The sequence below is a fragment of the Anoplopoma fimbria genome, chromosome 14 (genome assembly GCF_027596085.1).
Source record: "Anoplopoma fimbria isolate UVic2021 breed Golden Eagle Sablefish chromosome 14, Afim_UVic_2022, whole genome shotgun sequence".
NCBI lineage: Eukaryota > Metazoa > Chordata > Actinopteri > Perciformes > Anoplopomatidae > Anoplopoma > Anoplopoma fimbria.
In genome coordinates, this window is record NC_072462.1 from 7,406,265 (window position 1) to 7,431,752 (window position 25,488).

A 25,488-nucleotide genomic window follows, 5' to 3' on the forward strand; every position below is an offset into this window, starting at 1 on the left:
TAACTCTATCCCAAAGACTACAAAAGTTTAAAAATCTAAGGTTGTTTTTTTTGTTCCCAAAATTGTCAAACGCAAACACAACCACAGAATTCCCTTGTGCAGCTCCCAAACACATACGTCGGGATGACAAGCCCATTTATTACGGATAAACCAAAAGGATTATTTACAACTTTACTATGGATATGGACTGACTTTCAGAATCATACCACAATAAAACTCACGCTACACTTAGAGCTCATTAACTACATTTCATCGACCACACTTGACCAAGGGGAATCATGTCAAGGGTAATTTATCGCCAGACCCGCGTTTATGTCCGGAACTTCCAGAGAATGTTTGGGGAACAAGGCTTCATCTGGCGAGTTTCAAGTTAACCAATCAGAAACTAAGTTACACTACCCCAAAACGTCACGTTTATAACCCATTCGTTACATCCAACTCTATCTAAATGGCAATTTCACATGTTGCCATGCCACTGGCTTATTTTAAACCATGAGCCGCGTTACACTGGCTGTAATTCAGCTGACTGGGAATGATTCTCAAATCAATTCAGCCTGATTGGAGTAGCGCGTGCCTGCCTGAAACATTTGATTTGGACATACATGGGCCTATTTGCCATATTCTAAGATTCAATTAGATATAGGCGTATGAAACACAGTGTAATAAAGCCGTTGTGGTTATCAAATTATTCAATGCCCCCTGTCTGTCTGATATTGATCTCCGTGTGACTTGCTCATGTGGTGCTGCGCTAATATGTTTGACACGCCGCCTGTGCCTGTGTTACTTGACTTGGCCGTGTCTTACCTGGCTGTGCTGCACAGCTGCCTTTACTGGTACCTGCAGCATCACCTGAGTCTTTTCTGAAATATTTATAAAGAGATCCCCTCAGGCTTTCGGCTTCTTCCTCTCTTTTTCGCCTTTCTTTTTTTCAGGGCTCCTGACTTGTGCATGTTGAATCAACTCGCACTGACCACTAATGGAATGATGTCCAAACAATCTAGGAGTCATTAATTGAATGCAAATAAAGCACTTTTCTTCTCTAAATCAACACATTTTGAAGTATACATACAATAATTAATCCCAACTTCATGGGGGTCCAGTTATGGGCCCCCCCATTCCAGGGCCAGTCCAGGGCCCGGGACAACGTCCCGTAGATCGCTATTACTACAACCATTATCACTTCCACCACTATTACTTCTACCACCGCTACCAGTACTGCTACTACCACAACATCTGGGAAGCTGTGGCTCAGGTGGAGCTGGTCTTCCGGTGTGTGAGTTTGTGTGAATTAGTTCTGATTCTAAAGCGAAAGTTGCACCTGACATGGCAGCCTCTAACATTAATATGTAAATATGTGATATCAAAGGTGTAATGTAATATTTAGTGAACCTGGCTCAAAATACCAAAAATGAGCTATATAAATGCAAGTTCATTAAGCAATTACCACTAATACTACTACATCTACTACCACATATACTATACCACCACCAGCATCTCTACAACAAATACTCCCACTTATACACTACTATCGGTAATGCTACTCCTACCACCACCACCACCGCTATCATTACCTATACTACTAATATAAATGTTTCAGAATATAATAATGTTTGGTATTAAAAGGCTGTACCATTTCTTTCTGATCACATTTTCAATTTACATTTATTACAAAGGAAATTAATTACCAATTGGTTATTTCATCAAGCCATATGCAAGTAGAAGCGAAGACGAGATAGTAGTGGAAAAGGAAATCACTTTGTAGTGGGTGGAAAAAGCTTGGAAAAAACAAAACCCAGAGCTCTGTGGGAGCTGAGCTGTATCCCCAGTGGCAGCAAGTACTTTGTACAACATCACAGCTCTGTGGAACATGGTGATACTGAAACAGTTTCAACAACATAAACACTGGACCTTTACATCAAATATGCATCACAGCCTACTTTAAATATAAGTGGACAAAAGCAATTCATGGTAATGTATCTCTTGACTTCTACAAAGAGGACAAGAGGGATGAGAATTAGATGAAGAAAAGAGTAATGAGACAGTTCTTTCCAGTAACTTGCTTCTTTTCAATAATTCCCCAAAGATTACGGGCATGCCTTCAAATGTGTTCATATTTAATGACACAATATAAATTAGAATATACATGCTGAAAACAATGTTATAGAAGAATAACAGTCTTTAAAGAAAATGATATTTAACAATGTAAGAAAAAAATAGGCATACAGTGTGATTTCCACAGAGGCATTACAAAAAAAAATCAAAATGCTTTGATAACTGGGAATTCCATACTTGATTCACAGGCGTACAGACATAAAAGACTGAACATTAATGAGAATGAAAGAAAAGTAACATTTTCCTTTATATTTTAGTGGGAGTCTGTTTCACCTCATCTTCACTGTGTCATGCTGCTGTGTGCCACAATACGGTGACTTGAGAGGATCAAAGTGTTTGGCTGGGAGAGCGGCAGACTTCTGAACTGTGATGCTCCTAAAGCCCGGGGAGGCATTAGCATGGTCTGCCTGTGGCACAGTAAGTGTCTCCTTAGCTGCTCATAAAAGCGTGAATGCAAAAATGAAACACAACTTTTAGAGGGGCCGCTGGAACGCTGTGAAAGAAAGAATTTATGGGATTTGAGTCTCCTTTTAAGAGATTCCCCTTGCAAATTAGAGCTGCTCTTGGGAAGTAATGTAGAAATATCCAGAGATGGAAGAATTTTCTAATCTCTGGTTAATCAGTGTTTGTGCACAATGGGACACATAGGTGTCACTAAACAAAAAAATATTCTGCAAAATAACAATTTTAGTTGAACAATACCATAAAATTCTACCAGCAACAAAATCACAAAGCTGATATTTAAACATACAAAAATCAAAAGCAGAAAAAGTCTGTCAGATAACCAGTTTAAGAAAAAGATTTAAAAGAAGACACTGACCTGGGTGGGTTATTCTCCTTTGGCAGGTTGCTTCAATGCTTTAGGGACAAAATGGCTCTGAGGTTACTCTAGTGTGTTCAGGCATTTGGAGATAAAGAGGTAGGATGCCAGTCATTGTCAGCCGGAGCACAACCAGGTACATGTGGCAGAGATCCAAAGAAACAAAAATCTCATCCAGTGGTGCAGCATTGGGAGTTGATTTTTTTTCCTGTTCTGTCTTTCTTAAAGGTCAAAGCTGCATTAAACAACACAGCATATAGGATGCACATGCACTAACTAAGTATCACACACGATATACATGATCAGAATTTTGCTTTGTTCGAGAGCCATTGTTGTCATGTGGAGATGTAAAACCTCGGGGTAGGGCTAAGTTCAGAATTTGCTCCCCTGCTCGAATTGTGTCCAAAGGTCAATCCATTTCAACTTTCACCTTGATTGCTGGTGACCTTTCAATGCATACTCGTGATGACAGCTGTAGTGTACATGGAAAATAATGGGAAAGAATTTGTGTGACTAAACTCTTCTTGACTGCAAGGTTCATCGATGTCTTTTTCTGAAAAGGAATGTAACTGCTGCAGCCTTCTACTGTCTTAAAGGGCCAGTGTGTAGCATTTATGGGGATCTACTAGCAGAATTGTAATTTCTTTAGTGTTTAATCACTTGAAAATAATAATCTGTTACCTCAGAATGAGCCTCTTATATCTACGCACGGTGCTGGTCTGCTTCACGAAATCCACTATGTTGCATTGCCATGTTTCTACAGTAACCAAGAAGGGACAAACCAAACATTGGCCATTTAGAGTTCTGAGTTTTAACTTCGGCCACTTTAGTTCTTCCTTGGCACACGTGAGAAGCTCCAATTGGTTGCATTCTGCGGCCGAATCCTACACACTGGCCCTTAAAACTGATATATAAATATGCAGGGGTCATTGTTTTCCCTTTGAAATGTATGTATGCTTTCCTTCTACCTTTTGCATAGTGACATAGTACCTGTTTTCAGTGAACACGCTATGCTACACCTTGCACAGCTCTTCCCGTGATCAACACAGATAGGGGAGTTAAAGTAATGTTGGATATTGCAAAGTAAAGACACCATATAAAGCAATCATTCCCTAAAGACATGGCAACCCAGTGAAAGATGAACCAATTTGTCAAGCACCAGTAAATGCTATGTCACACCTACTTTTATTTCCAAGCAGTGGCAACGTAGATAGGCGCCCATTCAGAGCTGAATATGCAAATGATGTGCTCAGTGCTAAACAAGCCTGAAAGCCACAGATTTAGTGAGGGAGCCAGCCTGCGTCATTGTGTCTTTATGTTCGAACCGAGGGTGGAGCGTCTAGACCTTATGACTGCCAGAAAGGTTCCTGCCGAAGGGGTCTCAGCGTGCACTCACATGGGCTCACCAGTGCAAAAATAGATGAATATAAAGTGTCCAAACAAGAGTGCTGGTCATTGAAATGTTCAATTCACTACTGAGTCGCAGTTATCTGGTGTAAGGATGCTGAAAACAGAACAGAATCTTATGAGCTTTGCAGCTATGCATGAAATCCCGCTTCTAAAAAATAATTATTTCCACCATGTTTTTCAGTTTAACTTTTGGAGGCAGAGACCAGAAATCAACTGTTTGATTGATGGAGTATAAAAATTTAGATCCACCTTTTTTTTCCCATATGGTAGGCACTTAAAATTATTCTTGCAAGAAGAGGATGTCATTGGTCATTGGTAGATAAAGGGTCAGAAGAGCCTAGATTACTACCTCAGTGAATAGTAATGGACGGACCACACACTGAAAGATCTCTGATGTTTTTTCACTTTGCGAAAAAAAAACCAGCAGGAACTTCTCCCAAGTTTTTGTCCCGTTATAAAAGCCCCCCCACATCATCCATTCCCACCCAGATCACGTATTATTTTTAGAACATTTGGAAAATAAATTGAAGTGTCTATGTTGTATATTTGTCTGGCCAGATGTTATCCGTTCACATATTTGGCAGTCTCCACAGTCAACAGGCTATGCAGTGTGAGGAATTAATAATTTCCTAATGCTGAGAGGCACAAAGAGAGGCCGATGGCATTCCTAATGAGCTAGCTGTTCCTCGAAACTAAACGGATGGCTGGTGAATATCAATAGCACCTTTTGTTCACGGAAACAGACATTAAGGAGCGCTTTGCGTCGATGACTTTGTCCTACAAGCCGAGCCAGGTTGTCTGATATCCGTGCGCCGTTTGATGTTGCATGTTCTGTCTAGAGCTGAACCTAATGTTGAAACGTGGAGGCGGAATGTCAAACTGGTACATACAACTCGTGCAGTATCCTAAATGTTTTCTCTCTTTTTTTCTGTCTCGCTCTGCTCCTTCTCACTTTCTCAGGCGACCATGTACAAATATGCATCACACACTCAAACCACGCTCTGCATGATGGGCCAGGTTTATGCCCTGACGATGTGATAGAATCCAATGAAAAGGTCAGGACTTAATATCGGTTAATTAATCCATTGGACCTGTGAGCAGAGCTGAGGTGGTGGTGGTGGTGGTGGTGGTGGTGGTGTCGTAAGAGTTGGTAAAGGGTTTAAACTGAAAGGAGAATGAGGGGAGTAATCCACTGAGTGCCTGTAATGTAATGAGTCAGCTGCTCTTAATGGGAGTCCATTTAAGGGGGGAGAGGTATGAAAAGATGGAAGGCGGTGGCTCTGGAGATGCGTAGATGGAGCTGAAAGAAAAAGCTGGGTTGGAGGACTGGGAGGTGGAAACTTTACTCTGGTTTCGTACATTATCTCGAGACCAGACCAGCATGCTCTCAGCAGCTGTTTTAACGTAGAATACACCACTACAACTTTGCTGAAATGCAATGCAGCACTGCATCATTGAAGCGTGTTGCAGAGAAAGCTGGAGGCAACAAATAACACTTTTTTTTGGTTTTGTTTAATCTAAAACAGAACTGGTGTTAATGTGTTCAGAGTGGCTTTATCTCAGCCCTGCGGTTCTGGGTAATTCCTGAACCGCCGAGCTGCGTTAGCTCAGACTGTTTCCATTTGACTTTGAAATCTGTGCTCGCTCACATACACACACACACACACACACACACACACACACACACACACACACACACACACACACACACACACACACACACACACACACACACACACACAAACACTATTCCCCCCTTCCCAGCCAGCATATATCTGCATTTCATTGACACAGTCGGCCCTCTTTTAAACAATCCTGGCATGAATTCTTTCAAGTTCCCTCAAATAGGATTGCCCCACTCCGAATGCCATTATATGATAAGTTTAATAAATGTACAAGGATATTGGTGACACGTTTTCTGGGTCGCACGTAGCGGTGATTCTCTTATTCCTCAGCCCACTTTTTTGACTTTGCCTTGCTCTTCTGTGAGATAATTTGTAGTTTCTTGGGGATTTCTGTTAAAGTATCAGTTCACCAAATAAAAAATGACATTTTCTAACCTGTGGTAGCTACATGGCAGCTAGTTTAGATGTACGTAGTTTCAAGGTTTTGAGATCACAGCATCTGGAATAAATCTTCAATGAAACCTGACCATTGTTTCTGTAAAATAGACCATTGTTTCTGTGAGGATCTGTTGCGCTAGAGCTTTTTGAATGTCATTTTTCAATGCTTTGGAGAAGTACAAATGAAATTCAGTGACAGCCATAGACTCATGTCATCCATTGGTTTGTGGACTACGGTTTCGAAGCCTTGAGTTTGGTATTTTATCCTGTCGCCATCTTGTTTTTTGGCCGTGGCCATCTTGGTTTCGGGGAGCCATAAATATCAGGAGACGGCTCAAAACAACCAAACTCTGGACGAGATATTTTAAGGTGATCAAAACGTTACAACTAACTGGTAGCCTCCTGTCAAACACAAGGTTGCCACATGCTTAAGCGTACCCTGCTTTATGGTCTATTTGACTCTAAATGGACCATAATTTACTAAAAGATCATCATGCTGTAATGAAGAAGACTTGAAACTAGAGATTGAGACCATGAACTCACGTTTACAATGTTTACTGAGGTAATAAATCAAGTTAGAAGTAGAGTCCTTTTTCGCACAGACTTCTATACAATCTGTCTTATTTTTGCAACCAAAGGGGATGCCACTGATGGCCATTTGAGAGAATGCAAGTTTAAGGCACTTCTGCATTTACTTGACTTTTCAGAACCAGAGAATCTTGGCACTTAGAAACAAACTATCTACATGCCAAGAAACCAACAGGGATTAGTAGAAAAAATGTGTCCTTTTTGGAAATAGGGTGACCTGATTTAAAGTGAATATCTCTTGTGAATATATATGTTTTTTTTCTTTCTCCAGATCTAGTTAACATCAGTGGTTAAGGTTAAAAAGGAAAAAACCTCATAGATGTGCAAGGGAGACGGAGCAGCTTTGACACTTGCTCTGCCTCCAACGCCTCCTCGAGTGTCAGGGGTTGTATTATTCATGTCTTCCTTGTTGGTGTCATATCTGCAGCTCCCACTGTTGTCATGCGTTTGTTGTCGGCTGCGTGTATAGACCTGATGATCTGTCGCTCTGCCACGCTGCGGCGTTTAATCCAGGTCAGCTGCCATCTTACCCCGCTGTTATCGCAGCCTGTTAGAAATCTCTTAATTGGCTTCTTTTTTTTCCTTTTTTTTTTTAAAGCGAAAAAAATAGCGATTTAGTTGGGCAGACAGAGTGTCATAAGAGTCTCATCTGTTTGGTTTGGCACGATATTAAGATTTTTGGGGAGGGAGCACGCGACCAGACACATAGCCAGATGTGACGAGTGCTCCTGGCAGAGGCACAAGTGACATAGCACCGGAGAGAGAGCCGCGGGCTGATCCCCTCCAGCTCTTCTACAAACGGTTGAACTCAAAAGAGGTCGAAGTGTGTCATTCATACATATGCAAATGCACCTCTTCTTATTCGGTCAGCCTGGAGAGCAGGAAGTGTAGGAGTGAAATGCTTCTCACTTCTGTAAAAAAAAGCAGTTGTCGCAGATGCTTCGCATGGCCACATTTCGGAGGGACTTTGCGGCAAATGGGTTTTTGGGGAAGCTGCAGGCTCAGGTGGTCACCATGCGAGGATGATTACAGAGGGCCAGCAGCAGTTAACTGCCAAACTAACTCTGCTGTAGGCTTGGTGTCACACAGGCAAAATTAAATGTTGTGTGACAAATTAACTGCATTGGAAAAATAAAGGAAACATCATTTGAAAATGTGCAAAATGTATTTGAAAAGAAAAACAGCTGTGACTGTTGAAGCTGCAGTACAATCAGGGTTGGCTGTTCTAATTAAGTAATTAGTCATAGTTTATTGAAAAAGGTCACTTCACCATGATCACAAAATAACTTGAACTACACCCCACTAAATAAATGGTCCTAATAAAAACTGGGAAAGTGTTTGTTTTTGTGGACTATTTCTTATACAGTATATTTGTTGAATATGATAGGACTTTGGTGTTGCAAATTACCTTTTCATCGCTGATGTGCGGATGTGGCGGTATTCTAATAAAAAAAATTAAAAAATCTATGCAGGGATAACAATCTGATTACAAAAAATCTCTACATGTCAAAAGTATTATTTGGTTTTACTATCAACCTCTCTTTTAACTTAACTAAATCAGGTGCCTAATCATTTCAATCATACATATCCATTTTCTTCTTGCAGAAGAAAACAAATATATCTATTTTAAAACAATATGCTTTGATGAATCTGAAGAACACAGTTGACTGAGATTTTGTATAGCTCATGGTTTTTAAATTTTTTCTCTCTGTCCCCTTTTGTCTCCTTTTCTCAATCACTCTTGTACAATCCTGTCCACTCCCCCAACATCATCCTCTCCACCACATCCTCCCTCTGTATTTTCCTTCTCTGCTCTCTGTCTGTCTTAAACAGGTCCCCCACCAGTTGGGTGCGCTGACCTTCTACCGCTATGAGCAGCCTATCGTGGACTACTGCCAGGCCCATCAACCCCTGCGGCTCAACATGGGCTACGAGGGACCCCCACAGGGCCTAGAGGGCCTGGAGGACTTGGGGCCGTGCGATAGGGGCACCATACAGACAGTTGCGCTGCCGGCCGTGCCCTCCACTGCCAGCATAGGTGCCCCCATGCCGGGACCTCGATCTCCTCCGCCGCCCCTCAGACCACCGACTGATGGTCCCAGCGGCGGTCCTTACCCCACCGCCGAACGCACCGGCACACTCAAATTCGGACGCTAGCGGGCCGAGTCCGGTTCCTGGATGTGGGCCAAGGGCCTCTGATTCGACATGACTTTGTAACGAAGGGGCAGAAGAGCTGGTTATTCAGTGGGGCCTTGTTTTCAGAACATGAGTATGTGAACTAGAGGACAAAACATTTTTTCTAATTCTGCCTGGAGGGATTTGGCATCTGAAACACGCAGTCTCACTAATATACAGTAGAGGGTGAGACATCTTTGCAGATGATTTTAATTTCTTTTTCCAAAGCACCTCATATAAATCTACTGAATCATTGGAGGTAATACAGCATTATGACAAAAAAAAAAATAAGCATTACATTGTTTCCACATCTGGTCTTTGCCATATCCCATCATGGGGCACCTGTTCACAGCAGTCCATGTGCACTGAGTCAGGAGTGAAAGGGGAAGTGCAATAAACACAAGGTCTCGATCATGTGAGAGCAGTTACGTAAAACATCAAAAAGAGATGAAGCTGGACATCATGTGAAGGGGCTTCTTACTGTGATTATTATTACAATATCGACTCAGTATTCCATACAGATGAGTCGTTCTCTCAAGACAATTTCATAGAATTTCTGGATCTTACTTTCTTTTGTTTCTTTAGTTATGGGACTTCACGCTTATTTCCATTAATGTGCATGTCAAACCAAAGAGTTTACTTAAATGTTTTTTTTAATTATTTTTAATGCACATAAGCTACTTTAGCTGGGGGCATTCTTAAAATGCCAGTTGGTCTACTACAATTGCCTCTGCTAACTCACATTTACAACCAAAACTCCCCGTTGGTTTCAGACGGACTGGGCTCATCTTAACAGATAAGCAGAGTAATTGTACTATAAATACAAGTGAGGTAGTGAAACTGAAAGTTTCAATATATTTATCATGATGATTGCCTGGTCCTCCCAACATCAATTTTAACCGTTGATGCTTAGAAATGGCAACAAAACCATAAATTCCTTAAACATGCAGTTGGTCCCTTCTTGCAGCAGAATGGCCGGTCTTTGTATATGATTATATCCCAGCTGAATGACTCACTATGCTTTAAAGAGGTCATCATGGGGAATTCATGGTGGTGAAATAAATACATTTAAATGCAAAGTATTGTACATATTCTTACGAAAAAGGTCCACTTTACTGATGGTAAAACCACTCTCACTGCCCCAAACGGTCATTTGAAAAAACGTCAAGTCAATGTTTGACTTTTATCACACTGGACAATTCGGAGAGCACCATCTTGCAGGGTTGGCAAAGCTTTGGCCATGTGCTCCCCCCCACTCCCCACTCCCCACTCCCTCCACAGCAGAGAACAACAGTGCCTAGTGGAGGCATGTTGAATGGCACGTTGACTTCTCTTTAACCTGCGTATGAACCCATGGACTGCACTGGGAATATTGCCTGACATCATCCTTTATTTTTAGTTAATTTTTTTCGAGAAAGCGTGCCTGCAGTGCTGGACTTTATTGCACTTGGTAACCCTTTGTCCGCCATGTTGAGCACTGCTACCCATCGACTTGTGGAGCTAATGAGGAAATGAGACACGGCTGTGATGGCCTGTCAAATGTCATCCCCGGCTTATCCAAGCAGTGCACCGGGTCGTTTTCTACATGTCAGCAGCCGTACTCTCGGGAGTTGTGGAACCTGTGCTTGGTCCTCCCACGGCTCAACTGGTTGATCCACAGATGAAATTGCGAGGGGCCAAATTTTCCCGCCCGAAAGCGGACGTATCCACAAGATAAGAGAAAATAGTAAAAGTATTTTTTTTCTTTTGTCTGTTATTTTGTCTTTTTGTCTTGGAACATAAAAAGACAGTTTTTTGAGGTGTTCAAAGATGATGTCAAGAAATTCTATGAGACTAATCAAAGGACAAAATCGAATAGAACTTATTTATCGTGTACATAGTGAATCTTTAAAGATGAAGGAAGAAAAAAAAAAAGTATGAACTACACTTCTTCTGAAACACAAACCTGCTTGTGAACAGAAGAGGAGCCTTATTCACTTTCTGGTGGGAATCTGTTACCAAGATGACTCGGTGAAGAGGTCCTGTACTGTACCGCTCCTGTTGTTTCAATGATAAATATTTTTCTATCTGCTCCCGCCACTATTCTACCATCGAACACAAATTATGTTACTGAGGTTGTTTCTCAAATCTAATTGTTTTAAGGAGTCACAGGAAGAGGGGGAAGATTGTGAGTCCTGTTTTTAAGATATACTTCAAGTGTCCAAACCTCACAGAGATCCACATTATTTGTTCTGACTTCAGACATGTATCATCTAGCAGAGGGTGGCCGTACTGTGTGTTGTCGGGGTACATCCCAATCCATGTTTAAGAATTCCATCTCTATCTGCCATTTCAAGGTCTACTCGGGGAGAAGAAGTGTGCTATTCTTTGTATCAAGAGTTTAACTTGGGAAGGATGCTCTTTTTTTGATGTGCCATTATTGTGTTTTTACCAAAAAAGAAAAAAAAAAAAACAGCCACAAAACAATAAGTGACCCAAAAAGTCTTCATGGTTTCATGACCAAGGAGGGGTTCGGTCCCCTTCGTGTACAGGATAAACGCATACAAAAGCAGTTGATTCGCTCAGTACGGTTGCTTAATAGTGCTGGTGGAGTTTACTTTGTAATAGCAGCTGTGCCGATGTCTTTATAATGGGAGCTCTCTCAATTCTATCCATGTATTGTCTTGCCTTGCTCTATATCACCCCTGCTAACTCCTTGGCCTGAATTTCATGTCTGCCTCCGGGTGACTCGGGTGAACCTGTTTAATGATGTTCTATTTCTGTCCGCATGCTGATATTTTGGGAAACTATGTCCAGTTAGGGAGGAGTGCTGAACCGGAGACGAACAGTACAGGAGATGTTTCCTGTCTGGAGTGCCCTAGAACCAGCAGCACGTGTCACCAACAACTTCACCATTTTTTTCCTTCGTTTTTTAAAGCAACGTGTTTGCTGACCCGTCCCTGCACCTGTCTCGCCTAAAGTACAATTCCCTGGCACTGCATAGGCTGTTAAACACATAAATAGGCCTGCGCTGGGCACTCACTCTGGGGAAAGACTTTCCCTTTAATAGTCTCCTGCAAAAAAAAGCCCAGCACCGCATACGTGGTAATTACCTCCATTTTTTTCCCCCGATAGCGATAATGCTTCAATTCGGTCTAAACACAATGATCAAAGCTACTTTGCCCCTTCATGTGTAATTAGAAGATGCTATTAAAATCTTTGTCTGTTCACAATTAAATCAACTACTAATAAGCGATTGATTAATCGTGACTACCTCCCTGATAAGATTGGATATGTTCGGCGGAATGCTTGAATCCTGCTGCCAGTAATTATTTTGTCTTTTGTCCGTTTCTGTTTTTTTCGCCATCGGAGAGCTGGAAGCACAGTCGTCGCATGCTAATGATGCATGTTTGAGCTGAACTCCGGGACCGTCTGCGGCCTGCCCCATGAAGCCAGCAGGCTTTATTTCCTCCTCGGCTTTGTTTGTTTATGGTTTTGTACAACACCCTCCCCCTTCACTTTCGAGTTTGGGCTCAAGTCCCCACTGGGAACATTTTTCTTTTTTTAAATTTCTCTTCTCTTTTCTTTTTTGGGCTTCTGGAGGGGTGAATAAAGGTCTGAAGAATTGTAGGGAAAGTTCAATATTTCAGTGTTCAGGGGGGGCGGACACTCCGTACAATAGGGATGATATGGGGGGACAGATGGGTAAGTGAAAAAGACACCTTCTGTTGCAATGACAGCCTCTTGATGTATCTTCACACACGTAAGTATTCTTGCGGAGTTACATATGGCAGATGCAGGCAAAAACTATAGGCATACTCTAATCAACTGGCATCTTCTAAACGATGTGTGTATTCTGCATGCTCACATACACGCGAAAACAGACAGACTCACACGTCTGAAAGCCTTATTTGCGCATTTGTTACCAAGGAACCATTCTATTGTTGTTAGCCTTTAACTGCAGAACAATCACGCATAAATATATATATTAAAAAAAATGCTAACACAGGCAACACACATGCCTTGATAAATTATAATAAAGTGCTGCAGGTTTTGACGCTCCCATCCATTTCAACTCATCCAAGGCCATCTGTTACGGTTCAGTAGGTTGTAATCCATTACCTGATAAATAGATTTGAAAAATTAAATCCCAGCCAGACGTGGAGTGGCAGCTTTTTTTTTGTCTTTCTCCTTCTACCATACATCTGCGTCGTACCCACAGGCAGCGCCAGGACATACCCACACAGCACACGGTCATGACTCCAGACAGTCAGCACGTATACACACGGATAAGGGAGGCTAAGCAGAAGAAAAAAGAAAGAAAAGAAGTTAATGCTCCCCATCTGCCACTTCTAGACTCCTAATTTGAGTTTCTATTTTTGTTACTGTGTCATTAGTGTGTGTGTGTGCAGACTGCAAAGTGGTGAAAATGAATAACTTTGTCATGCTAAAAGGCAGAGACTGGGAGCATCGCTAGTGAGTTTGCTACCCTGCATGTACCCAGATGGCCCGTGTGTGTGTGTGTGTGTGTGTGACTGTGTATCTATAGCAGCACTTCCTCCTCTACCTCCTCCGAACCAACGTCATCATTACCGATGTTCAGGCCAGCCCCGGTCCCCATTGATTGTTATTGTTCCATGATTCACATTAGCAGGAAGTCTTTAACCTACTGACCCCCTTTGTCCTGACTCTGTTTTTCTGCCATTGCTCGTGTCAGAGGGGACACAGAAAGGGAAAGGCATGATCATTAACCTCTGTCAGGGAAACACACTTTCTTTTCTCGTTCGTTTGACAAAGTCCCCCGTTTACGGCCCTAATTGGATTTAATGTGAGCACCGAAGAAAAGGACGTTTTTTTTTTTATTCAAATGGGCTGTGTTCTACTCGTGTAGTCGGCTTGAGAGTGCAGCTAGAGACACAGCAGAGAGAGGCAGATAGAGAGCAATATCAGAATTAGTCTTTGTTTCCTTGCAGGTTCAAAGCACTCTCCCTATATCTATTTTTTTTTTCCGCTGCCACTTAAATGCTTTCCACATAAAACCAGGGGATCCCCGCTGTCACCTTTTTCATCCATCTCCTGCAGAGAGCATTGCTTTCTGTAGATGTAAATATGTGCTGCATTGTTTTTTTTGGTAGTTGGTTTTGTTGTTGAGTTTTGTTTCTTTTGTTTCTTTTTTTATCTTATTTGGATTTTTGTTCTTTTTACTGTATTCAGACCTAAAGCATTTTTGTGGAGACCTGGTCCAAGCGCAAAAATATGGCTCTTCTTTGAGTATATTATTGTCAGAAAATGTTTTGTAAAAATTTTGATGATGATATCAGAAATAAACATCTAAAGATGCGAGCTGCCATGTCTTGTTTACTTGAATGTAACTCACATTAAAGGATAACTTAATACTCTGTTAACACAGTTTTTATTGTCAATATAACAGTATAGAGTTTTCTTTGGTTATGAAGGAGCTTTCTAATCTTCTGTGCTTCTGAAGAAGCAGGCATCTAAGAAACTTACCAGTGATGTAATCCTGCATTATAATACAACGCTATCAGGTATCATTATAGGAAGTGACTCAGTTCTTCTGAAGCTACTCTGGACTAATAGTTGAATGTGTTCATCACTTTATTTTTAACTTAATGAAGTTAAAAGACTAAATTCCTGATTGCTCTTTTCACACTAGGACCCCCAGGATTCGACGAGCCACCGCAGCAACGATCTGCAACACTGCCATATGTAAATTCATCGTTTGTGTTCATAAGCACATCAATAATGCATTTGTTTGATGAAGTTTCTAGAGGTGATGGGAAATTATCAAAGCATAGATCATAGAGCAGGATTGGCAACCTTCACGATGTCTCATGCCAATTTACAATGTTTATATAATTTCATCATGTGCATTGATTTATTTACTGCTGCAGCACGTCTCCCGTCCAAACAGACCAATTTAAATACAAGTACACTGTTATATAACTTGATGCCTACTATAATGTAGGCTTCAGGTCTTAGTGTTTTGTGTATGAAATACTTAATGTCTCTGATATGCTGCATGCAAGAGGCTTATTTTAAGCCAAGAAGCTACATGTTGTACAGTTTCGATGAAGGGCTTATACGATAATAATGTATACAATTGCAACTTCTGCCTTGTGATTGCAGTTGCTCAGGCTTCAGACAACATCAAATCACACGTTTAGAAAAAAATTGTGGTGTGAAACGTATGCAATTTTTATTAAAACAGAGATATTTACTTTATAAATTGGGTCTCAAATCCCAAATGGATAGTGAGACCATTCATTACCCATCACTCTTGCTGTCATCTGCAGCCCGTCATTCTCATGCCTCTTTCATCAGTCTGGCTCCTCTTATGCAAGACCCACCTTCTTGTAGCTTGGCAACCAACAAAAACGACAACTTGTATCAATCGTTACCATGACAATACCAATACCCAGTTGGAGCGTTGGAACAAGTATCCATGCAACAAACACAACAAGAATCCAAGCAGTGCCACATTTCAACTGGATCATTTTTGGAGGCCTAACATTGACCGATGCAACCTACAGAAACTCAGCCACCTCTGGGGCGGCTGTGGCACATGAGGTAGAGCGCTTGTCCCATAACCACAAGGTTGGTGGTTCAAACCCCTCTACCGGCAACATGCCGAGGTGTCCTTGAGCGAGACACCTAACCCCAAGTTGCTCCCCGGGCGCTTCATTGCAGCCCACTGCTCCTCCGGGATGGGTTAAATGCAGAGAAATAATTTCCCCATTGTGGGACTAATAAAGGATTGATTATTATTATTATTACCTTTTGTTTGATAATCAGTTGATCCTCCTCAGCTCATGAGGCGGTGTGAGGAAAGGAAAGTGACATGTTCTTCTTCACCATGAGGATTATGTGGACAAAACAAGAGCATTACCAGCAGCTGAGCAAAAATGATTCAATAGCATTTGGTAATTCATGAGGTGGCCCTTTAATAATGAATGCTGAGTTCATAGCACAAGGTAACTCACAAAGAATAGAGAGCAGTTGTTTCCCTGTGAGGACTGGAGCAGTATGTCACTGAGCAGAAGGTTACTTTTCAGCCTGTTGCTAAGATACTTTGAGTTCCACTCATCCCATCATCACAGCCTTTAAAATGAAAAAAGTATAAAAGTTGGAGCAGCAGGGCAGCAGCCTACCTTACCCACAATGCAATTCAACCATTGCGTCAGAGATAAGTGGTGGGCTACAGCTGTCTGGTAAGCTCACTGAAATGGCATCACTTGATGCTCTGGAGCATAATAATACTCCTCAAGGCCTGTGAACAGACTTTGATATGTAAAATTGGTGGAGCTTTCCTTTAAAATGCTTTTGGAAAATGGGGGCCCTGTTCCAAACAGAAAAGTGTCGATGGACCAAAACTAAAATTGTAGCTTAACTGTATCACCAATGATGCTCCTGCAACCGTGCCTCTCCTCCATCCGAGGCACACTGTGAGTCACCTTGATACCGAATAGGCACAACCAAGGTTTCAAACCTTTAAGTTGCCCTATTATGCTTTTCCACTATTTCCCTCTTCTTTATTGTGTTATATATATTTGTTTACATGTAAAAGGTTGGTAGAGTGTAAAACCTGAAGTCCACGCCTAAAAGGAGTTACCCTCCCCTCAGAATCACTGCTTCTGAGCTGCTTGAAATGGCTCCACTGAATTATCTCCTTCACTTCCGTAACTTTATGAGGTCATAATGTTACAGAAGTGACATAAAACTCTTTCCAGCTAGTTTGGCCCACCCTCAAACAACAAAAGAGAGCGACGGAGCTGGAGCTCTGGAGGAAGAGTTTTTTTAAATGTGAAACGTTGACCAATCACAACAGAGCAGGCTAGCTGACCAATCAGAGCAGACTTTGCTTTCTGGAGGGAGGAGCAAGCTCTACAACGGAGCATTTCAGAGAGAGGGTGAGAAGAGGTGCTGCAGGACAGCCAGGATGAGAAAAACAAGGCGGATTATGAGCATTAACGCATGTAAACATGTTGTTACTGTAACTTGAGATAAAAAATATGCACCCAGAAAATAGCATAATAGGGCCTGTTTAAGAAAATGACCTACATTTCAAAGTTTGTTTTTATTTATAAACTTTCTGGAGACTCCGCTGTCATACAAGCACACAGTGAACCAAAATTCCCTCAGCCAAAGGAGCTCCGTCGACGGGAGATCTGTTTGCTCCAAACATGCTGTCACTTCAGATGCGTTCATTGTGCCGTCACCGCCTCGGTAAGGAACATGACAGGCTCGCTCTCACGCCGGCTCACAGCGGTTTCCTGGACATGAGGTCCTTGCTATCTTTAACCATTCTCCTCCTGATGGTCGCACACCCTCTGGAGAAATGTCAACACAGACGTCAAGAAATAAGCAGCGCTTATGTATTGAATTCAGACCTGTAGCCAGGTAACCGTCAGTGAGGTGACACACCGGTCGTGACCTTTTTCCAACTGCTAATACATGCTGCAGATCACAGTTATTATAGCTCTAGAACATACCTTCATTAGTGAAAGGAAAAACTTTCCGAGCAGACATATTCCACTCCGAAACTGTGTATATTTCTTAGAGATAAGATGAACTAAAACGCTGTGGGCAGGCAGCATCATATCAATTTATTCCAAATTGCTATGCTTTTGGAAGGGTACCAGCTTTTCCCCTGCATAGCACGCCTTATCTGAAAGGTTAAAAAAAAAGGTCTGACATGGCTGAGGGGTCAGCCTCTTTCAGCTGATTGCACACAGCCCACCTCATCTCACTTGGCGCGAAAAAAAAAAAAAAAAGCTGGTGGCTGGCAGTTGATTGGCCAGGTCAGGTGGCTTGGTAAGTGTGCAGTGTCTGATTCACCGTGACCTTTTAAAGCAGCGTGGTGGTGGTGTGTGTGTGTGTGGGGGGGGGGGGGGGGGCAACTCGCAAATCGAAGGTAGTGTACAAGTCCCGGGTTTTATACACTCTGAGGTTGTATCTCAATGTTTCACAACTGTAACTCTCTCTCTTTTTCTTTTTTTTTAAACCAAACCAGGCAAATATTTCTATGGCACTGTTGGCCCTACATCCACTGAAAGTAATGGAGCTCCTCGGGCATGTATAAAATGTCTTGTCCTCATACAGCCTACACTGGCTTTCAACGGTCTGGAGCAACCTTAAGTAAATTTCACCCACAAATGTTGCCCTCTATAGAAAGCCAAAGAGAGCCCTTTTCCCGTTCCCTTTGGCACTTTCCTTTTACACACTGCGTCTTCCCCTTGACCTGAAATGAGCAGTCTGCGTTTTAAAAATAGTTTGCATTTTCGTTGTATTTGCTCTCTTTTTGGTTTTAATGCTCTCATGCAGCCTTTTTATTCCAGCGTTATCCAATATAAATGACTTTTCTTTTAGGTGTTTTAGGAAATTCACAGATTTATAAATAAATTAAAAAAAATTATCTGTGTTTATGACCACTCTGTGCACAACAGATTGGAAAATATCTACAACCATGCAGGTAAAAGCAAAGATTAGTGAAGTTCACCTCAAAATAAATTAATAAACAGCTCCAAAATTGTAAAGAATTCAGAATTGTATTGACAAACTGTACCATTCTGAGCTAACCTTTTTTGAAGTTACATTAAAATGGATGCAGCATTTTTGTGTTCCGCGTTCAACACGCAACATTAGCAAGTGCATATCAGCTACATTGCTGTCTCTCCCAGCAGCTGGATAATCCCAGAGCATAAATCGTCCTTTATTTGTTTTCTCACTGTAGTTGTTGATGTGTCTCTCTTACACTATAAGGTGTTGAGAAACAAATCTGATTTTAAGAAATTCACCAATTTTGGCACCAAGCTACCTGAAGTTACACCTTGATGACATCAATTGGAAGAGAATATTTCACTTCTCAAACATTTCCAACCTTATCTAAAGGAAATACGTGGAATGACCATGACTTGTCAACAGGTCCACCTCTGCGTTGGTTAAAATCGATTGTCATTAGCATCGAAACAATGCCAATGGAAAGTCAATAATGATCTTTTGTTGGGATGAACAGGAATGGAACTCATCCATGTGAATAGGCAATGTTAAGAGACAGAGATGCAGAATAAAAAGTCAAACATAAACAGGACTTTTAACTACGAGACTCATATTGTATTGTAAACATAACTTAATCAGTTTGTTGCGTAGACCTTAGTCTATATTCCTAACCATAAGTTTCTTCCTGAACCTTAAATAAGTAGTTTTGTTTACTAAATCAACGTCTAATTGTTTCGGTGGTCCCAATGCATGTGCTTTTAAGAGGTTGAATCTGAATGAATAGCACAAAAAACATTTTTATAATTTTACTTGCACATTTTCTTTCAGACCAAAATCCGTGCTTGCCGTGCAACATCTTTAAATGTGTTCAAATAACATCCGTAAACTTTGTTGTTGTAACTCTATTTTTTATTTTTCAGAGAAACACAGAGAAATGGGCAACAGCCGACTGTTGGATGCCAGCAGGGAAGCTTTAAGCCAGGGTTTTCCACTACAGCAACCCACTGATTCAGTAGAGGGAGAGTCCATCCCCCTTTTGACGGAGCAGAACAAAGTTTGGCTGCAGACGTGTCACAGATTTGTAGATGCACAATCAAGGTCACCAAGGTTTCCCTGACAAGAATCGCAAAGCTTTAACCAGACAGATGTTTACTTCCAGCAGAAAGCATCAGAGTGTAATGGAGGGAAAGCAGGGACACCATGCAGGCCCCTGAAGGGAGGGCAATGAGCTCAAGCTTTTTTTTTTTTAAATACTCACCAGATGGTTACTTCAACCAAATTGCAAGAAATATAAACAACACATATGTTAAATTTGTTCAAATCAGATTTTTTTCTTTATTTTTTTATTAAAATGTAACAAAATAAGGAAATGCATCATAAACAGGCATAACTGGGAAACATAAACATAAACATACTCAATAACATCTGTCTGAACAGGCATTTCATGGCAATTAATGACTAAGAGGCAGAGTCTCACTGTATGCAATATGTATTTTTTGCACTTTGCATGTATATTGGGTTTTTCTGTCCATCATGACAGGCTCTGTCACTCCTCAGAAACATGAATTATTATACTACAACCTCATCGGCTCTGCAGATGGTGGTTCTGTGTTTGGCAGGATGTGGCACCATCATGTTCCTCCTGAATCCTCCTCACAATGGCTGCAGAGACTGGAGTTCTTGGAAGATTTTGTCTCCTTGCACAGTTTTGTAATGGAGGCAGAAAGCTTATCAGGTTTTTCGGGCTTTTGATGCTCCTGGCCACAGATTCTCCCGTCCCTGTGCAGTGTACTCATGAGCACCACAAACATACAGGCCCCTGTTTTTGAAGGGGGCTGCTGAAGGGCTAGTCCAATGAGCATCACTATCAAATCCCTCTGTCTCTTCAAAAAACATCTGCAAGGCAGTCTGAACAGAGAATTCTCATAAGAGTGTGGGAATTGGGTGTAGATCCCCTGCAGTGTCAATGACTGGGAAGACACGCTGAGGATGCAAACAGCTGAGGATGCAAACACTTGGAAGGCTCTGTCAAAGATGGTGTTGGTATTTTACACAGTTTTGCATGTGAACGAGGTTTTCAGAGGAAGTGTAGGCAAGAGTTCTATGAAGAATTGTCACCTTAAAACAATGCATGCTGGGAAGTTTACGCTCATGAATTTACAGTGCTTCTAAAAATACGTAATTTGAGTAAGTAAAGGATCAACCTGACATTTAGGCAACCGAACACCAGATTAGAAATTCTGAAAATGATAATTAAACGTTTTAAACTTGACACTGACAAATCCTCTATCTAACTTCACTGAGTTGAATAAAAAGAAAAGTTTGTATAATAAAACCTATTATGAGATTTTACAGAGCTAAGAATAAAGTAAACAGTAAAAATTGCTTTCCCTGCACTCAACAGAAAAACAGAAAGTTAACAGAACTTCTTCGCTTTGTAATGAATCACACACTAAGATTCCAAGGTATCAAGTCTCACTTTTGTTGAAGCAAAAGATATGCTTGATTTGCCTCATTTAATGCTATTTATTTCAAAAGATCTAACAACTTGTATTTATTTAATTTTAACTAAAAAGGGAAAACTACTGGAGTCTCATCATTTGGACTTTTTGTTTTAGGCATCGTCTAATCACAGAAACCTGATATTTGATCATCTGTCTTGTTTCTTTTGTTTTTGCTGTGTAGACTGTTCAAGTTTTGCAGTATTTCAAACTCATATGCCAATTTTAAAAAAGTAATTGTAAATGTGTGCAGAGCAAAATGACAGAAAGTCCTTTGCATTAATATAACAGTGAGGACAAAATATATTTCCCATGTTGGCAAGGTAGTTGCAAAGGACAACTGTTTCATTGCATGAGCTTGAACGAGTGGATAGTTTGCCTGAGGTTTCAATGTGTCTGCTGGGATTTCCACCTGTCTGGCCTTTTTTTCCCCCACAAACAAACCTTCTTTAACTCCCTCGTGCGGCGGTTTCAGTCACTCTCATGGGGTGCAATCACTCTACAGATCTGGACCTCTCTTCCCTGACTTAAACCACTTTTGTCTAAATTGGTGCTTCTTCCTGATGCAGAGTCTCCCAAGGCAGAAAAAAAACATACACACACACACACACACACACACGCATCTCATGCATTATTTGAAAATCTACTGAGGGAAGGCTGGACTAATACCCTCCACTGGGTAGGGCCTTTAGTCTTGAAAGGGAGGAACGGATGTCATCACAGAGTAACAAAGCAAGTGGAGCAGATCTGAGAACAGTGGGGCTACTATATGGTGGATGGACAGCTAGAACAAGAACGTGGCAGTAAGGGATTTCCCTGGAGCTCCAAAAAAGCAAGGATTTGTGAATATGTAACAAAAACATAGATATCAACTGAACATTTTTAAGTGAAAACATATCATCAGACAGTTCTCATGATGGGCAAATGGGTATTAGAGGTTGGGTTGATAGATGAGTCAATTGGCTTAAACTGTAATCACACAAAAATGTTAAATTGACACCAGGTCCAACCAGGTAACCAATCCCACCCATGCCACAATAAGTTGAATTTACATGTCCCTTTTATACAATTTCCTTGAATAATTTCACAAATAAACTTTAATCCTTTATTGTCCCCAACACAAACTCTGTGTACCAGAGTATGTACTTAATTTATATCACAAATGAAATACAGGAATAAAACACAAATTAATTAATTAAGTACAATTAAATAAAAAAAGCCGGTGAGGGATGGGCTAAAAGTTCTCTATAGTCTAGGATCTGTGTAAAAGCTGAAACATTGCCTCAAGTGATGTCACTGAAGTCAATTTAAGACTAGAATTTAGAAAAGCAAGAAATACAAAAAAAAATGTGAATGTGGATTTAGAAAGAAGTGAGCTTATAAGACCTTTGTAGCCTGTTCTTCATCTCTGGTTAATGCTAGCATATTAAAGCTATATTAGCGGCATGGATCCAACAATGTCCAATAAAGCTGTCTCCAGATGAGTTGCATTGTAAAAGCTCCACGACTACACATGTGCACAGTGACAGTTCTTAGATGGCTGGGTCTTTACACATAGCATCCCAAGTTACAATACATAACTAAAGCTGCATATGGTCATATTAGAAGCCAGTAACATCTGAACTCTAACAGGCATAGAACTGTCCATACTCAGTCCCTAACATTAAAAGGTAAAGGATTAACTTTTCATTCATTACATTTGTTCAACACATTCATCCATCTAGCTTCTAGTTTTCAGCAATACATTTCCAACTTGGCTAGACTAAACCATCTGAGGTAACGGAAACAGTGTGTCCAATTGGCAGTGGCATATAATTAAATTCCCTGTGAAATAAAATTTCTCACTATATATCTGTCTAGTCTTTTCAGAGTTCAGTGTGTTCAGACAGACTGTGCTGTCTTGGCAGTGTAACTGAGAAGAGGAAGAGTATGGATGGCATTTAAATTGGTACTCTGCTCAGAGCTCATGAGCTTCCTTGGCTGTGTGTGTGTGTGTGTGTGTGTGTTGCTGTTGTTTTCAATTCCTTGTCTTCTACAACACACTTTGAAATCAAATCTATTTGTTAAAAGTTGCCTTTAGGGTACTTAACTTGCATTACATAATAAACTGATAAAGGTTAAAGACTGTGAGGAGAAGAGAGGAGATGAGAGTGGCATGACATGTAGGAAACGTTGCACGATTTAGATGTGGTTTTTTGATAAATGTATGACCTTGGTGTCAAACTAAATTCTCTCAGACCCCAAGAGAGGGGTTGAATATTTTAAAATTACATTTCAGAATGTAGTTGGATCCTCTCAGTGGGAATTTAAAGAGAAATCCTATCTGGTGTTTGTATTCAGATTATTCCAGTTAAATCCTAGGTATTAAGTGCCTCTTGTACAACATGTCTGGGTTGGGTCTTTCCCTGAGCTACACTGAATGATGATCCTATAGAGAACTGAATCGGTCTCAAGTTTTGCAAAGTGCAATTATGGTTGTCAAAGTCTGTCTCTATGCCCTCGGACTTGTGGCGGCCTGGTCAGGTTTGGATCCCAGAGCAGAGACAGGACGCCGGAGTATATATATACACACAGAGTTCATTAACAAAGTTACCAAAAAATAACATAAAGGAGGCTGTGGAAGCAGGAGGCTGGCTGGCTCGCAACAAACACACCGGTCTAGAGGAGCGAGCACATGGATGCACCAGAGCAAACAAAAGGGCAGGTGGAGAGACTCACCAAAACCTGCCAACACAAAAAGCAGGAGTGAGAACCAGATCTCAAAAAACACACAAAGGCACCACTATACAGTCTAGATGTCAGCTCTACCGAAAGGAAACGGAATTATGTGGCACTGAGGTGGAGTTGAAGCCAGGCTTATGTAGTCTCAGGCTGATGAGTTGATTGAGAACCGGTGTGTCTGATAAGCAGCCAGCCACGCCCTCCTGCCACACACACACACACACACACACACACACACACACACACACACACACACACACACACACACACACACACACACACACACACACACACACACACACACACACACACACACACACACACACACACACACACACATGCCCTGCAGGAACGGGGAAACACAGAAAGAGAGAGCGGGATGAGAAACACCAACAAAATACATTTACAAGGAACAAACCAAAACCTAACAGAACTCCCCCCATCATTTGACTCCCCACCCATCTACACACCTGTTCCCACTTCCCTCATCTGCTCTGCAGTTGCCTGGCCTCCACCTGCTGACCTCCCCACCTGCATCTCATTGCCTCATCCTCAGTTCACATACATATCCAAGTTCCATTCCTTCCCTGACAGAAATTTGACTTGTGTGGTTTCTTTCTTTTGAACCTACCTGCCCTGTTTTTACTGTGTTCATTGTGACAAGGCTCTTCATCAGCCTATGGGCAATGTTTTTCTGAATGAGAGTTGAAATATTCCATATATTGGATGTGATTTAATTTGATCAGCACACTCTAAAAGCATAGCTGACAGACAAGACTGTTTGCAATTATCTGATCAGTAAGATAAATGTAGTCCTGGCAATTAATATGCAAGGAGGCTGGCAACACATCATGCCTTCTGCTTTGTACTTTAGATCTTCCTGTCTGGCTTCTAAGGAGACATGTAAACATTTACTAAAAGAGCGTCAAGCTAATAATTATGTGTGTACTATGCTGGTTCTAGAGTACTGCATGGGCCTGAAATTTTGACCCTAGTAAATAAAAACCAACCTGAAACCACTTGATGGAAAATTGTGTTTATATGCCCTCTAGAATGACTCATGCGCTGTTTGTCACCACAAAACACAGTTGCTGCCGCCGCCAGCCTTCTTTCTACATGATTTACCTTCCACCATGGCCAGAATGTTTCATAATAAATGTAATTTATAGCTATCTTATACAGAAAAATGATAGAACGAGTACCCATTTGTAAATATTAACAATGCACAATTAAAAGCCAGCACAGGTCACTGCATTTTCTACCACATATTTTATAGTAAAAGTCTTGTGTTACAAAGGAAGGGAAACAACATTCTAGACAGCTTTTATTTTGATGATGAAGTAGGAAGAGTTGGGTTCAAAATAAATAATAACTTTATTTAATTTCTGTGAAATGGTGTACAGTAAAATTGCTGTTAAGATGTAAATATACTGTTAAAAGATCATTTTCACTGCAAGCTGCACATGGAAAAAAGTAGGCGAGACCCCAACCCTCTAACGCGACGCAGCCGCCGCGCAGATGAGTGGGTGACAGAGCTATAATTATTGTTTGCCAAGGTTAATGTATCCTTGTACAATGGTTTGTACAAGATTTTTATTTATTT

General features: G+C 41.1%; 1 protein-coding gene across 1 annotated transcript in view; it reads left to right on the plus strand.

The window, feature by feature from the left end:
- LOC129102766 (leucine-rich repeat transmembrane neuronal protein 4) overlaps nt 1-9,150 on the plus strand; it is a 244,795-nt gene extending 235,645 nt beyond the window's left edge. Inside the window, exon 5 of the mRNA XM_054613035.1 lies at nt 8,827-9,150. Within this exon, the coding sequence (XP_054469010.1) occupies nt 8,827-9,150 (324 nt within the window). The remainder of the gene's footprint in view (nt 1-8,826) is intronic.
- The last annotated feature ends 16,338 nt before the right edge of the window (nt 9,151-25,488 follow it).